Raw genomic sequence first — 17,240 nt, forward strand, 5'->3', positions numbered from 1 at the left:
CGAGGTAGCAGTAAAATCTGACAAATGACCTACCTCCCATGTTATCACTAATTCCGATTTGGTACCTCCTCCGCCTCCGACATCAGTGGGAGCTGTGTCAGGCACTGCAGACAAAAACACAAAGAAGAGATTAAAACGCTGCCGGCAGAGCTGTGATTGGGATTTTTCATTGCAAGTGTGAGCATTAAAAGTGTATTTATATTTTCATCACATAAATACGCTAAACTATTACTCTCACGGAGGTTCTACCTTTTTTAAACCATGCCTCAGGAATTTATGAATAAAAGAATGCATAGGTTTGAGTGTTGCATGTGGAATAAAAGTGATGGATGTGACAGATGACAGGAGAATTGAGGATGTATGGTTTGCTCCAGTGCTTTCAATTTCAGTGCCTGTCTGAAATAAGGCGAAGAGATCTAGGGGAATCTCACACTAGCATACTTACTTGCATCTTCAGTTCTGATCTTGGTGGATGGGGGACTGGGCTCTCCCATCCCGACACTGTTACTGGCCAGCACTCTGAACTCATATTCCACCCAGGCGTTCAAACCCACAACGGTTGCGGTCAAAGTGTTCCCATTGATCACCTCAGGAACTGAGGATAAGAAGAACAGTAAAATACAATAGCAACAAACTGAAACAAAATATGTTTAAGTTAAAGCACTAAAATGACTTAAGTTAAACATTAAAACTGAAATAAAAATAATAATAACAAAAAACAAAAACAGAAAAACAACTAATATTATATATTTTAATTATATAAAAAATTAAAACCTAAAAATAATCGAAAAATATAATTATAAATTAAATTAAAATTAATTTAATTTTATACAACAATTACAATTAAACTAATAAAACAAAATACATATATGTAAAAAGTAACAAATTACAAAAGCACACACACAAAAAAAAAACTAAATATATATAACACCAAATAAATAATTTAAAAAATATATATTATTTTAAAAATGTTTTTAGTTTATTATTTCCATGTGCTGATCACTGAATCAAAATCAGTTCACACACATAAACACAATGGCATGTGTCTGAGATGGGTAATGTACCTGTGTCGACAGCTTGCCAGCCGACAGTAAAGGGAGTCCTGCCCTGGATGACATATCCTGTAATGGGACTTCCGTTGTCCTGGCCTGGGCTCCAGGACAGCTGGGCCGTGCTGTCTGTGACCTCCTCCACCACAACCAAGTCTGGGGGGCTGGGGGGACCTGACTCAATCACATAGCCCATAAGGAATTGAATTAATGAAGAACATTTGATTATATTCCACACCTGCTCAAATGTTACATTCGGCCCATGCATTGTGCATATTGATGACTTGAAACTGCCTCACTCTGATAAGATGAAGACTATTTATTTAGGAGCGTGTGTTCTAAGGTGTTAGACATGGCAAGCTGTTTGTGCTTGTGCATGCTTGCATCAGTTCTAGCAATGGCAACAAGTTGTGTGTATGTGTGTATGCTTGTATATGCCCAACTAAATGATTCACATTTCTGCTCTAAATAACTCTCTGCCATTTAAATGTTTTCTCTTCATTTGCACTGCATTCTGGGGCCCGTCGTGCTGCTTAGCCGATGTGTAAATGAGCCAATTAAAGACATCCTCTATGATAAACAGCTCCTCTCCAAACACCTGGGACAGAACCGTGATGTGTAATGACCATGAATACCAATGTGACTCACAAAAACACAGCAGCGAAGACGAGGCCCCATAAAACATCCCAAGTGACACATTTAGCACTCTCTGAACTCTTGCTACATTAGCAGTGCCCTTTCATTGAAATACACACCTCGCAGGAAACTCTTCACTGTGGAAGACTGTGTTAAATATACTGTATATAACAATGGACACAGAAGGCAAATATTGTGAATGTGGACATGTAAACCGAAGACAATTTTTTCCTACCTTTAACGACTAATATTGCATCAGCAGACAAGCTCTCGACGTCTGTGTCAACAAGGCAAACGTATTTCCCACCGTGATTAAGCTGGATGTTTCTAATCATGAGATCACCAGAAAAGCTCTGTTGAAAAAGTGGAAACACGATATAAAGATTAGTGATTTAATAATTAATCATGTTGTTACAGCACAAGACACCAAATCCACTCTCTACTGATAAACACAAGTTTCTTAAAGTGTGATGCCTTATCATTCAGAACATATTTCATGAATCAAAACACAACCTCAAGCACTGTATTATTTGACTCGTACCATTAAATTCTGGCACTATTTCCAAAAATGAGAGAAAAGGAGTTGCAAACAGGTAGTACAAATCAAACAGGATTCAACATAAATTATTTTATGATTCACACCAAAAGTAAATCAAGCATAAAATAAAATTGAACTTTATGGAAGCTTGTTTCCGCCACTAAATAAAGAAATAAAAAGGTAAAAAGGCAACTTTTTATCTCAATTCTGACTTTTTCTCACAATTGCAAGTTTGCAACTCACAATTCTGACTTTTTTTTCTCAGATTTGCTAGATCATGAGATTTAAACATTTCTGCAACTGCGTGTTATAAAGTCAGAATTGTGAGATATAAATTTTCTCATGAAATTCTTACTTTATAACTAACAATTCTGACTTTATAACTCGCAATTCTGGCTTTATATCTCGCAATTGTTCGTTTTTTTTCTCAGATTTGCGAGATTGTCAGAATTGTGAAATTTAAACACAATTGTGAGTTATAGTCAGAATTGCATCTTATGAAGTAAGAATTGCATGATTTAAACTCGCAATTGCATCTTATAAAGTCAGAATTACGAGACAAAGTTTATATCGTGCAATTCTGACTTTATAACTTACTGTATATCATGCAATTCTGAGAAAAAAAGTCAGAATTGTTAGATATATTCTCGCAATTGCAAGAAAAAAAATTGTGAGAGTTGTGAGATTAAATGTCGCAATTACTTTTTTTATTTCATGGTGGAAACAAGCTTCCATAGAAATTGCATTAGATTGATGTAATAAATAAATAAATAAATGCATGAGCCAAGTGTTCACACTAAAGTCAAACTGCGAAAAAAATCGTATTTATTCCCACATATAAAAGTGGCTCAGATCAAAATTGTAAATTTTATGATTTTTACTGTTTACACAGTCATCCAAAAAACGAACAAAAAACAAAACAAAAAAAAAAACAAAAAATCATAGCTTCAGTAACACAGAGCCTGTTTTTAACAGCAATATGTGCTAGTACATTTTATTATGTAATTATCACCAGAATAGAACTGAGGCAGGTGTACTGATCTTCCCTGTCATGCTATCTGCAGATTTCTGCATACTCAAACACTCATCCATCCCTTTAAAATGGCTGCTGTGCTCTTGAGATACGTGTGGACCTACATAAACAGTCTCGGTGACTAGCCTCCGGGATTCACTCAGATCCAGCTCTCTCAGCCACACAGGAGCTCAGTAAAACACACAGACTGTGGCTAATTGGCAAGACGATACTAATTATTCCACAATTACATAAGCCAGGACCAGGTAAATGAACAAAGCACATGCAAAGTGAGAGTGAATATTGTTCCAGATAAGCATACGGCACATTAAAGTCACAAAGGCATTTCTGGTACAGACTTCATTTTAAATGAAGATGCAGCTAAGAATAAGACGGCACAGTGTGCGAAAAGAAGCATATTAAATTAACACTTAAAGTCTTTATTTGAAAGGGTTTTATGATTGAACGCTGTGGTTTTGATGAATTAACATAGACTTTCTAAAAATAAATAACTCCAAGATTGCAGACACAATTTATCTCCGTGTTTCTCCCTGGCTTTTAAATAAAGTATGCCCAGAAGTTCACAGAAGCTAAACCCTGCATATCACATTGATGTCTCTAGTGGTCTACCAGCCCCAAACCACAGACCACCATTCTACTGTAATAGTACATGAAAGTGTCTGATGCGCTCAAAACAGGACCAGCACTTATGTTTGACTGTTGTTTCCTCTCATTCAAGTTCAGTTCCTATGAAACAATGCCTTAAACTCAATCAAAATATAAATAAGAGAGCCTATTCAATGGTTAGACTCCAAAATTTCAGGATTGGATGGGAAGACTGCAGAGCGGGTGATGTTTAATTATGGTAATGTACTCATCAGAGGCTGCTGAGATGGAAGGCGTAATCTTTGGGAGCAGAGAAAGTGTGAATCCGTGAAAGCCATATCTCATTATAACCCACATCTGCATGTGTCAATGTCATTTGTAATTGCCCTTGAGAGAAACCCATGTATGAACTTTATGCAGCCACTATCACATGTCATGACAATGAAAGGCAGGGACTGGCTGTGGGTTTGAGTGGCCCGAATCAAGTGGTGTGGGTGGGGAAATAACGAAAAACATTAAAACGTAATATTTTATTGGCATTTATTTTATAATAAATAAATTGAGTATTTAATAATTTATTTTATAATATTTTTTAAAATATATAATATAATATAATATAATATAATATAATATAATATAATATAATATAATATAATATAATATAATATAATATAATATAATATAATATAATATAATATAATAATATATAACTCTCTCAGCTCAATTAAATACAGGAAGTTATGATTTGCCTATAAAACTGACCATCTAAGGACCCCCTCGTACAGGCAGGAAGGTGCTAAGGTTCTGTTCTTTTCAAGAACCTTAGTCTGCACTCAGGTTTCAAATCTTAGAGCCAATTCTAGCCAACCAAGGAAAAATCTAAACTAAAACAGCAAAATGGAATGTGAAAGGATTTCTTATAAAGCAGGATTTCAATTCATTGGAGTTCTGCTGCAATAAGGAATTGTCTCCCCTGAGATGTAAAATATCCTGTGAAACTGAAAGGGTAAAATGGGAACAAGACTCTTAATTGATCTGGCCTCTTTCCCTGGTTCAGTTTGTAAAGACCAGCTGTTTGGTATACATGTTGAATCATTCACATTCAATGTAGGTCAACAACGGAATGACCCAGAACAAGGCGGCAAAATTCATCCCAAGAATCCAATTTCAAACTACAGACATAACGGCTGGCAAATCTCTTTGAGAGAGAGCATTCAATGTCCCAATAGCTTGTTCCTGTTCAGCACAATGATTAGATTAAAACCCAGTTACAGTACTTCAGGTTCTTGTGTCTGACATATATTCAATATAATGGACTGTATGCCGGGTTGTTTGGTTTGATTCAACTGATGAGCACAAAACAAACAAAACTATTTTTCATACAAATGAATTTTTTCCATCTCCTCCTAATGCTCAAACTCATCTTACTTTGAATTTAAGAAATTACAACATGCAGTTTATTGTAAAGATTTCTCATGCCAAATATCTTGTATGTTATTAAAAGGATTAATATTCTGCACATTTAGGGCATTTTTTTATGAAATGCACACAATGTTGGACAAGATTTTTTATTTTAATTTAATCATTTATTTTAGACCTGTGCGCTAATGTACCTTTAAGACTTGTTTGCAGTCAAGTTTTCATAAATGATTTGTGAATGTTAAATTATGCCTACACAGTACATCAAAACAGCAAGGAAAATCTTGTTTTCCAAGATATGTTTCCCTATGAATGTTTCAAGTTTGGAGGTGGTGGTGTGGGATGAGGATGCTGAGGTTGCAATATTGCCCTATAACCACAATACTCACCCCTCCTACTCGCTCGAAGTGGTCCACGTCTTGATGGAAATCGATGGGCTGACCATTGAAGGCCCAGGAGAAGGCCACGTCCAAGGCTGGATCAGCAGTCACCTGGCAGGGCAGCACGATGCTCTCCCCCACAGTGATTTCCGTGCTGCTGGGGCCCTGGCTGATCCTTGTGGGCTCTGTTAGTTACAGTGCCAACACAGTCTGTCAGTTTAGCTCTGGGACACAAACTAAAGCGAGAAAATTTCTTCTGTGACCAAGACAATTACTCTTTTCCAAAAACCTAGTGTGCTGCCTCTGAAAGCAGTATTTTAAGCTCCCAACACAAAGGCTGTTGCAAAAGGATAGGCTGCATAATTATTCTGCATTATAATATTAAAATGCACTGCAACAATCTCAGTAAAAAAAAAAATAAATAAATAAAAAAATTCAAGATGTCGAACAAATTGAGACAAATGTCAATTACAAATACACTTATTTCACTAAATAATGAAATGTATAAATATATAATAGTGCAAAATAGTTAAAACTCACCTTTTTAACTTGCATATAATACACTAATCAATTCACTAATTTACAATACAAGGCTTGATTGGATGAGCCACATTTGAACTGTTAAAAATAAAACAAAGGACTAAAAAAGACAAACAAGACTAAAATTATATTGAGGACATAAGGAAAAAAATATAAATGAATTATAAATAAATAAATAAATAATAGTTGCTTATAACATGATATAACAAAATATGGATAAATATTTTATCTGCAGAAAGGGAAAAAAAGGAAAAATCTGTAAAATTCTTAATTTTTCAGTTTATACCATTTAGATATTAAAAAAATGAGACACTAATGTTATTCAAAAATTATTTAGAAATTAATTAAAATATGTTGTGATTTTGTGATAAAACAAAACTTCCACTAAAATTACCAATATAATATATTAATTAAAATACTGTATAATAGGGACATAAAAATTATCTGCATGGTGAGAATGACCCTATTGGATTATTATTATTATAATTATTAATATATGTATTGAACATCGGTGTCTTCCATTGCCATAGTCCTGATGAGCAGTAGGCCGCTCGAGGCTGTGGGTAAGCAATTTTACCACAGCCTGCAGTGGTTTATTGCTGTAATAAATAATCTTAATTTCTAGGTGCTATACTTAGATTTTTGGCTGCTGTCTTTCCATATGGGGACTATTAATTTGAGAAGAACATAAAGTGGATTTTAATAAGAGCCAAATGAATTGGCAGCATGTCTGTGAGCAGAATACAGTTGAGTGAACTGAAGGCATTTTGTAAGGGAAAGGTCATTTTAATTAAATTACATTAAGCGGGTCAACTGCTGGTGCATGACAAAAACATAATGAGAGAAAAATACAAGGACGAGAAGAAAGAAAAAAAAAAAAACCCTACAAAAGACGTATGGGCTCACACAGATGCCTCAATGGCACACAGCTAATGAGTTTCTTCTGATTTGCCATGAAAATACTGCTGATTAAACCCGTAACCTATGTAATGTAGAACAAAAGTGAGGAATAACATTCATCCTATATCTTAACGAGGAGATAACAATCCACATGGATAATGGCCGCAGCAATTAAGAATGACCTTAACAAGGAGTAATTAGCGTAACGTGGACTGGACTGTGTGGAAGATTGCAGCAAGAGGCTATATGAACTAAGTAGAATTCTAGATAAGAGTATGTTATATCTCCACAATATAGACAGCTACTTTAAAGGGCCAGTTCAACCAAAAAGAAAATTTTATGGACTCAACTTCATGTTGTTCCAAACCTGTATGACTTTATTTCTTCAGTGAATCACAATGTTTTTCATGCAATTGACCCTTCGGAGGGAGTTTGATTGACAAGCGATCTAACCAATCATAATGCCGAATCCGCCATTTTGTCAAACAAAGCAGTCAGTAGTTAGAAAATTAACCTCAGTGGAGTTAAACTTGAAAAATTGTGTATATTGATGTCTTTCCGCGTTTGAAACAACATTCCTTCTCATGTTCATTCATGTTTATTTGATGCTATACATGAACTAGTAGAAAGAGATGATCAGTTTATGAGCCTCTTGAGCTGAGGCGCTACAGCAATCTGTCACCACCATGGTCACGACACATTAAAGAGCCACAAAACGTGTTTTATTGTTTGAATTTCTTAAAAAAAAACTACACAGTTTTAATATCATAAGTAACCTGCTCTGTCTTGTCTGTCGACGTGTTGTCAGTGTCCTCTTTGCTCTGCGCCATGGCTTGTTGGACAAAGCAACAGTAACTAAGGGGGGGCGGGTCTTTGCGAAGGATCAATTACAGTAAACAAGGAAAGGCCACAAAAGCATTAAAGGTGCAGTAAGTGATTTGTGAGAAACACTGTTGATATTTGAAACAAACAAACACACCCCTCCCTTCATTGCTCCGCCCCCAAAATGCAGGAACACGCAATGCAAGAGTGGATGTCCCTTTATCATAGCTGAAGCAAAGCAAAATAATGCTTTGCAAAAAATAAAGCAAAGATGACAAACAAACAACAAGGAAGAACAAAAACAGCTCTTGCCTCTAAAGTTCTTGCCTGATTACAACCCTTCTTTTTCCAGTGATATTCCTTTTTCTCTTTTGTAATGTCTCTCAGCCATCTCTCTTTCTACAGTCTTTCTTCAAATCTCCCTCTTGCTCACTCTCTCTCCTCCCCCATCATGAGTGTATACGTTCAACAGCATTTCTCAGAAATCACTTACTGCACCTTTAAATTGCATATATATGACTTGGAAATCGAACCCATAACTTTGTTGTTGTCAACGCCATTCTCTACTAGAAATCTACCTTGAATGATTCATTCAAGTATAGATGTTTGATTTGTGAATGAAAGATTCTTTTGAGTCAAATCTTACCAATGAATCAGTTTATGCGGTTCACAAAACTGAATGATTCGCTCACACATCTGACTTATTCAGTTCTCGAGTTCAACTCAACACCTTATTACCTGTTTCACAGTTCGTAGCTCAATGGAGGGGAAGATTAATAGTGAACAAAGACAGACAGACTTGAAATACTGCACACGACTCATATGGACTACTTTAATGTGGTTTTGCATCCTTTTATAAAACTTTAAAGCTCCAGCCTCCATTTGGTGCATGAAAAATAAAGCACAGTCCATTCTTTATATTTTCTCTTTTTGTGTTCCACATAAGAAAGAAAGAAAGTCATAAGAGTTCTGAACGACATGACAATAAGTAAATGATGACAGAATTAACATTTCTGGGTGAACTATTCCTTAAATAGGAGTTTGAAAAGATGTCTTAAAACTTTTAAACATAGAGACTTGACAACAAAAGCTATTTGTCTTGAAATAAAGTAGCGGCATTGTGTAAGACTTCTCAGTCTGCTTGATTATATAAAACAAATCTTATGCTTTGTGATTTTTGACTTGAAAGGCTGACAGCAGTGACAACGTAAACTTAGAAGAATGGAGCTGTCAATTGGCTAATATATTTCTTGAAACAGCTGAAGCAATGGATCATGATATATGCCAGATGTGGCATTTCATTCAAAGCTAATCATAGTTAAACCATCAAGAATACAGTATCTGAGTCAACAATAAGAGTGAACTGGACTGTGTATTGTCTGCACAGCAAAAATAAAGCTGTTATTCACCCAAAGCTACTTTAGAGCCTAAAGATAAATGCATGTTTATCAAAAGAATCCCACAATATTTTGAGACGGATGAATCAGCTTTTTTTTACAACAAAGAAATTACAATATGTCTTTGCTTGGAGAATAGTTTCTTTCATTTTTTATTGTTCCATTTGGCTTTTTGTTATTTTATTTTTTATTGTAATGAAAAATAGAAAAATAGTTAGGTGAGAGAAACAAGATCTGGAAAATGTTGCAAGCAGGATTCGAATCTCAGTGTGCACTAAAACACTTTTATCTAGATTATAAAACACAATGACTCACCTGTGATTATCAGTCTTCCTGTTGTGCTAGCTGTGCCAAACTGATTTTTAGCGATGCACGTGTAGCTACCTCCATCTCGCTTAGTTACATTGGCAATCTTAAGAGTTCCATTGGGGAAGAGGGAAATCCTTGAGAAAATTTGAAAAATCGATTAACATCACAAAAAATAAATCACATGGCCAAAGTCTTCAATGTGATAACATATAATCTTGAAAGCTAAATACCGTTCGTTTCTTTGCAGTATCTCAGTCCCTTTTTTCCACAGGCTAATGGCTCTGGGTGAAGCATGTGGCCTGCAATCTAGGCTAACGTCACTACCCGAGCGAGCCTTAAGCACTCGGCTCAAAGGATTCTGGGAGAAGCTGGGAGCAGAGGCTGTAGGAGACAGAGAGATTTGGTCCTCAGACTCACACTCAATGGAATCTGTGATGAACAGCAATTGACGTTCAAACAGCCTCTGGCAAAAAAAGGAAGAAAGCCTTTTTGAAAAGTCTAAAGGACTTAACAAATAGAGCCGTCCATTTCCACTGGCTGCTTCCAGGCCATTTGTCTTTAACTAAACTTACATTTTACTGTGCCATTCTGTGCCGTATCTTCAAAAGACACCATTTATTTGACACTGGCCTTGAACGGACAATACTGACCAATGTATTGTGATTAAAATGCATAAATTCCAGAATCAATATCGGGGAAATATGAGTGTTACAATGAAGCATTAAATCACACAGATGTTTTCAGTGCTGCCTTGTAATTTGAGCTTGGGCTGTGACTACACAAAGTTTTATCATTCAAATGAAGGATGGAGAGCAGGCAGTAGAAACACAGAGGTCGTACCAAGCACCATCAGTTCGGCGCTGGAATAAATGATGCCGTGCTTGTTCTCTGCCACACACTGATACATCCCGCCATCTGAGAGGTTTAGCGAGGAGATGGAGAGAGCACCGTTCTCTATTTGCACTCGGCCCTGTAGACACAAACACAAACAATCGGAGTAAAATGGTTGCTATGCGGTTGCTAGGGCATTGCTGGGTTGCTTGATTTCATGGTTGCTTACTGGCCCAAGTCAAAAGAGACTACTGCCAATTTTCTCTGATATTCTGGTCACAAGATATGGTTTGGGTCCCTCTTTCAAAGCAGGGTTATTATAGGTAACAAAAAAAAAAAAAAAGTTGAAAATGAAATATTACAAAAAATAAACTTATATTATTTCAGCTAGCTGCTAATTAAAACATCTAATTTTCATTTAATTTAACTTGATGTACTAAAATAACTAATACTAAACTAAAAATTTAAAACATATAAACAAAAACTAATAAAAGAATGATAAATAAATGAATAGGCCTATGACAAAAAAAAAAAAAAAAACTTTGACAAAAAATAAAATGAAAACAAATGATAAAAATAAAAGCAAATTTAAAACTATTAATAATAAAAACTATAATAGCATTTCAGTGATACTAAAATAATAACACTGCTTTACTGTAAGTCTATGGGATTTTGCCTTAATATAATTCAAAATAAAACATTTAAAACTAAAACCAATTTTGAATTTTAAAAGCTTCAAGTGAATTTATCCATTGCAACTTTGACAATAAATATTAATTTTATAATTTGCCACAAATTATACATTTAACAATGCTATTAAATTATCTAAATGTAAAAATATGGAAACTGAGCAAAAAAAAAAAAAAAAAAAAAATTAAATCAGCCAATGTATATCCAATATCAACCAATAAAAAAATAAAAAAATAAAAAAAATAAAAAAAAACTAATATTGACCAATAACCAATATATTGTGCATCCCTTGAATAATGGCTTGTTTTTAACATTGCTGCACTGAAAGTCTGTCGGGTTGAACATCTAAAAACAAGTTTGGAGAGGGTGGAGGAGGTTACAGAGGAGAAAGATGGAAAAATGCTGACCCTATGCTCCGATGAACAGAAAAGAAACGTTGAACATAACAGTGAAATACTAATGGCCAATTCATTTGGCATGGGCGCCCAGTCGGAAAAGTATGTGAGACAGGTAGGGAAGTGTTGAGCTGATGGTTCTGCTAATGGCATAGCAGACATTTAAGCCTATCGGCTGTTTTAAGGGCTGAACTCAGCACAAAGAGTCACAGGGAGAGATTGACGTGATGTGTGATGGAAGGGAGGGGAGGAGGTACGGGTCACTCTCGGTTTGAATGCAGGTCACATCTAATGGAGTCTCTCTGCTGCCTTATAACTGCTGATGTTTGTTGATGGGAGTCTCTCCTACTTAAACAGCTGTTGGCTTCTTTTTTACCTTACTTTTATGTCAGCAATGAGAATTTATGTTTGCATTGACCTTGAACTACAGTAAGAGCAGATAAAGCTTTTAGTCTCATTGTCTTTCAAAAGCTCTAAAGTACCTCTGATATAAGAGTTTCTCCATTCTTCAGCCAGCTGTAGGAGGGCTTTGGTTTCCCGTTGGCTTTGCACTCCCAAAACAGATTCTCCTCAATGGACAATGCTGTGTCTGCCATCGTTTGCAGCCAATGAGGTGTGGCTATGGAAAGAGAGCACACTGATAAATCATGCATTGTATAAAGGGTCGATGATGGACATATTCATCAATACACATAAATGAAATGTTACACTTGCATATTAAAACCACCCACATTACCCAAGGCTGATGAAGTCAAAGGTCTTGATGACAGAAACAATTAAAGTTAATTAATTGTTAATTTGTAACAGACCGGGGTGGGTTTAAATAAGTTTGACTTCTTCCCACTCCGTTTCGAGCAATTGATTAATTATGTTGTTTATGTAAGGTGAACTTACCTTGTATAATCAAATGCTTCAATTGCTTTATGTCACTATTGCTCGAAATAAATAAATAAATAAATAAATAAATAAATCAAGTAAAAGTTCACCCAACAATGAAAAATTCATCATTTGTTTTCTCACCCTACAGGTCTTTTTAAACTTATATGGCTTCCTTTCATCTGTGCAAATCTAAAGGAGATGCTACTGTAGGCTGCTCCTGGTCACTTCTTTTCAATGAAAGTAAAGAACCAAATATACACCGCCGTTTAAAAGTTTGGGGTTGGTATGATTTTTTAAAATGTTTTTTTTTTTGAAAGAAGTCTATTTCTCTCATTATTTAAATTGTATAGAATTGATTAAATGATACAATTTAAAACAGTTTATATTTGAATATCTTTTAAAATGTAATTTATTCCTGTGATAGCAAAGCTGAATTTTCAGCATCATTACTCCAGTCTTTACTGTCACATGATCTTTCAGAGATCATTCTAATATGCTGATTTGGTGCACAAGAAACATTTCTTCAAATAATTGTGCTGTTTAATAATTTTGTGGATTCTTTTGATGAATGGAAAGTTGGAATGAATGGAAACTCTAGATGGTGCAGGCTAACTCATTTGGTAGGGATCACATCATTATCTACATAGCAGCTGATTGGTTGTTTATGCAACAGAGGCAAATGAGCTGCGGCTCAACATTCCAACAAATACCGGTGTGTTGCTGGTAGTAGTGTGCAGGGCACTTTCAGAAACCCTCCTCCTTCCCCAGCTCCACCTGTATAGATTTGCTACGGGGTTCATTTATCTATGTTACATAAGCAACAGCAGCAGCAGCATGTCTTACATGCTCACAGCAATGTCTGTGAATGTAGTGGCAGTAGCAAGTCTTGGTACTTGCTCTGCAGCAGCAGCACCAGCAGCGTATCAGATCTATTCCACCAAGCCTAATTCATTACCATACCAATCTCCCGAGAGTTGTCATGACAGAACAACATTTATTTTTGCATTAATTTTGCATCAATGTAATACATTATTGCTGAATAAAAGTATTAAATTCTTTAAAAAAATAAAATCTTACTGAGCCTAAACTTTTAAAAGATAGTGTATATCATTTTTCGATGTATACAAGGAAATAAGTCTTTTTGTGTGCCATAAATCAGATTCATGAGGGTGAGCAAATGATGACACGATTTTTTTTTTTTTTTCATCTATTCCTTCAAAGTTAGTTGACTCACAGACAACAAATCCCATCCCACATTCACTCAAATTGCTCAAATCACACAGTGTGACCTATGAATTAATAATTAAAATAATTATCATTATCAGAAAAGGCTACAATCACATAAGCTGCTTCACCACCTCCAAAAAGGCTTGCCATACACCCATTAGCAAGTCTGTATAATACTAACTGCATGCTTGACGCTCCTAGAAAAACAAACAATAGACGACCCATTTCACAAGAACCATGTGAATATAAATCTTACTACTGAAGTGAGATGCGCAGTGAATAAGTCAATTCGATCACACCACGGGCACATGCTCTGTTCCGTGCTACAAATCCTTTGACCTCCTTCTGGAAGCTTTATTATCCTTTCGGCTGGCAAACATTCCAGTGCCACGTACAGAGCCTTGAGTTCAATTAACAAATTCGTATGATTGCATTTCTCTCCACAAATGTTAATTAAAAAAACCCAGGATAAGACCTATGAATCCTTTAAGACCGACACCAATCCAGTGCTTTTCAAACTGCTTGTTTTCTGCACAACGTTAAATGGTGGAACAGAAAATCTATTTTGGCAAGGCATACTCCCAATACTGCAAATACAGAAAATCCAAAAGCAGAGTGTGTGTTAGATATCTATAGAAGCTTGTTTCCACCATGGAATAAAAAATTACAAAAGGTATTTGCAACTATTTATCTTACAATTCTGACTTTTTTTCTTGTAATTGCAAGTTTACATCTTGCAGTCATGACTTTCTTTTTCTCAGAATTGTGAGATGTAAATTCGCAATTGCAAGTAATAAAGTCAGAATTATGATATAAACTCACAATTCTGAGAAATAAAGTCACAACTGACAACTTGCAATCTCACAATTTTGAGAAAAAATGAGATTAAAGATTTTTCAATTTGTGATGTAAACTTTTGCAAGAAACAATTTCAAGAAAAAAAGTAAAGTGTGACATAAAAAGTCACAATTATCTTTTTCGTTTAGTGGCGGAAACAAGATATTCCATACATATTTCATTAAAGGAATAAAGGTTATAAAATTATTAATACAACAACACCATACATTTCAAATTAAGCTTGACTTTTCATGGAATGCCACTGTGACCTTCTACAATGAGGTGCTTATTGCAGAAGGTCACAATCACGTGGATCATGAAATGTCATGTCTCTCAAGGACACAAGTCAAATGAGACACTTGTTATGACTTGTCCTCACTGTGAGTTATGACATATATGGCATAGCGAGGTTGTGTGCAGTTTTATGTGCTATAATGACAGTGGAAAATATCATAATCATGCCACTCCAGGTAGTATAGAACCTTATAAAACTGTTATAGAATATTAAACTTAAAATAGCTTTGCTTTCTTTCTGGTAAACATTGTTTTAATTACTGAAATATTTTCTTTACTTATTTGATTTTTTTTTTTTTTTTGGCCTTAAATTAAACTTTTTGAAAGGTAAATACAAAATAATTATTTTACTGCAAATAAATAAAGTTTAAGCAAACAATTTTTATTGATTAAATTCATGTCTTTTTAATAAATTGCTATAGAGGCAGCTGAATCTCCTACAAATTCAAATTAAGTGAACCATAATCATTTTTCTCAAAAGATAAACCATGATTCATAATGTTTTTATTGCAGAAATATAATTATATTTCTATACAACACCTCCAAATTAAACTACAACTGATGCTACTATTTACTGATTTATTGCTGCAGTTTCAAGGTGGGGCAGAACTGCCATATGGCAACAGTCATATTTCTTACTGTATTACTGTAAATCTTGATGATACAAGTTGATCTGTCAACAAAAACATCTATTTATACTTACCAAATAACAAATTCCAGTGGTAGAAAAAATACACACCAATGTATAACAATAAAATTATATGTTGACAATGGTGTTTATGATATATGATGGAAAGAGAATGAGGTATTAAATGAAAAAATCCATAACAACTAGAAATCGAGGATGAACGAAAACAACTCACCATGGAAAGACACACGACCCCTTGCAGCATTCTTTCCACGACTGTTTTCTGCTATGCACTCATACGTCCCTGTGTCCTCTTGTTGAAAACTCGGAATCTCCAGAATGGCGTTCGAATTTTTCAGTTTTACTTTGTTTGGGAACGAAACGTCACTGGTTCTTCTCCAGCTGATCTTAGGAACTGGACTGTGAAACCAGAGCAAAGCCATCATTAGCAGTTAGACAAATTCATTTGAAAGATACTTTCACCTAAAGCAAATATACCTTTTGTACTTCAGTATGTTAATTCCCTGGAAATTAAATCCATGACCTTGGCATTGCTACTGTAGAAGTTTTTGACAAGCGCTTTTATCAAAAGGGACATTCACTGCATCCAAGCTACGCGTTTTATTATTGTACATCTTGCATTTACATTTATGCATTTGGAAACCACTTTTATTCAAAGCATTCAAGGTCTTTAATCATTTATGTATTCTGTAGAAATTAAATTCATGACTTTGGCATTGCCAACTCCATATTCAACAAGCTACAGGAACTTTTTTTTTTTTTTAATCACACAATTCTATTTTAGGTTTTACGTAGAATTACGTTTAATGTAATGTTTGGTGAGAGGAAATCCATTTGGCAGATGCTTTTATCTAAAGTGTCATACAATTAATTCTAGCTATGCATTTGATCATTATTAATTATTGTTAATAATTATTATCATTAAATAGGTAAAAGTTCAAGGTCAGTAAGTTTAAAACAAAAACAAACAAAAAAAATCAGCAAGGATGCATTCAATTGATCAAAAGCAACAATGAAGACTTTTGAACTGTTACAACATATTTCTATTTAGAATAAATCAAAAAAAAAAATCCTAAAAAATGTATCACAGTTTCCACAAAAATATTAAGCAGCACAATGTCTCTTAAGCACCAAATCACCATATTAGAATGATTTCTGAAGGATCATGTGACACTACAAACTGGAGTAAAGTTGCTGAAAATTCAGCTTTACCATCACAGGAATAAATTACATTTTAAAATATATTAAAATAGAAAGCAATAATTTTAAATGGCAATAAAACTGCACAAAAGAGACTTTTTTCAAAAATGTTACTGAACCCAAACTTTTGAAAGTGGTATTGATTTAAATTTCATTCAACTTAAGAATTTTGATCAGTTGTATTCCAGAAATCAAATCCACGACACTAGCATTGCTAGCATCATGCTCTACCAGCTACAGGAACTCCCGCTCTACCAGCTACAGGAACTCCCATAATCCCATAATGTTTAGCAAAAGAAAATCCATTTCCCCCTTATTTCTTCAAAGACATACCCTATTAAGAAAATCTGAGTGTGAATGGATCTGATTCAGGATTGGATCTGGGGTGGCGCACTCCTTGTATTGTGTGAAAAGCCATCATCTCCCACTTCTTGAAAACCTGCATTACCCCTCTTTCTAAACGACAACCCTTCTGCTCTTGGTTTGAAAAGAAGCTTGCAGCTCTATTTCCACACTATTTAAGGAGTAAATCTTGCGGGTCATTGCTCTCTGCAAAGCAGACTATTATAGTGAAAAGGCCTCTGTAAAAAGCTTCCGTGACAGATTGCAAATCGCATTAAGAATGAACCT

The 17,240-nt window shown here is 35.0% G+C and overlaps 1 protein-coding gene across 2 annotated transcripts in view; it reads right to left on the bottom strand.

The window, feature by feature from the left end:
• The window catches only part of cntn3b (contactin 3b), a 59,628-nt gene that overhangs the window by 13,110 nt on the left and 29,278 nt on the right, over nt 1-17,240 (bottom strand). For both annotated transcript variants that reach the window (XM_067372930.1, XM_067372928.1), the window contains exons 7-16: nt 15,625-15,809; nt 12,007-12,143; nt 10,449-10,578; nt 9,839-9,989; nt 9,615-9,742; nt 5,650-5,825; nt 1,921-2,038; nt 1,065-1,223; nt 446-595; nt 34-104 (exon numbers count right to left, since the gene is read on the bottom strand). In XM_067372930.1, the coding sequence (XP_067229031.1) occupies nt 34-104; nt 446-595; nt 1,065-1,223; nt 1,921-2,038; nt 5,650-5,825; nt 9,615-9,742; nt 9,839-9,989; nt 10,449-10,578; nt 12,007-12,143; nt 15,625-15,809 (1,405 nt within the window). The remainder of the gene's footprint in view (nt 1-33; nt 105-445; nt 596-1,064; nt 1,224-1,920; nt 2,039-5,649; nt 5,826-9,614; nt 9,743-9,838; nt 9,990-10,448; nt 10,579-12,006; nt 12,144-15,624; nt 15,810-17,240) is intronic.

Source organism: Chanodichthys erythropterus, chromosome 21, assembly GCF_024489055.1.
Source record: "Chanodichthys erythropterus isolate Z2021 chromosome 21, ASM2448905v1, whole genome shotgun sequence".
NCBI lineage: Eukaryota > Metazoa > Chordata > Actinopteri > Cypriniformes > Xenocyprididae > Chanodichthys > Chanodichthys erythropterus.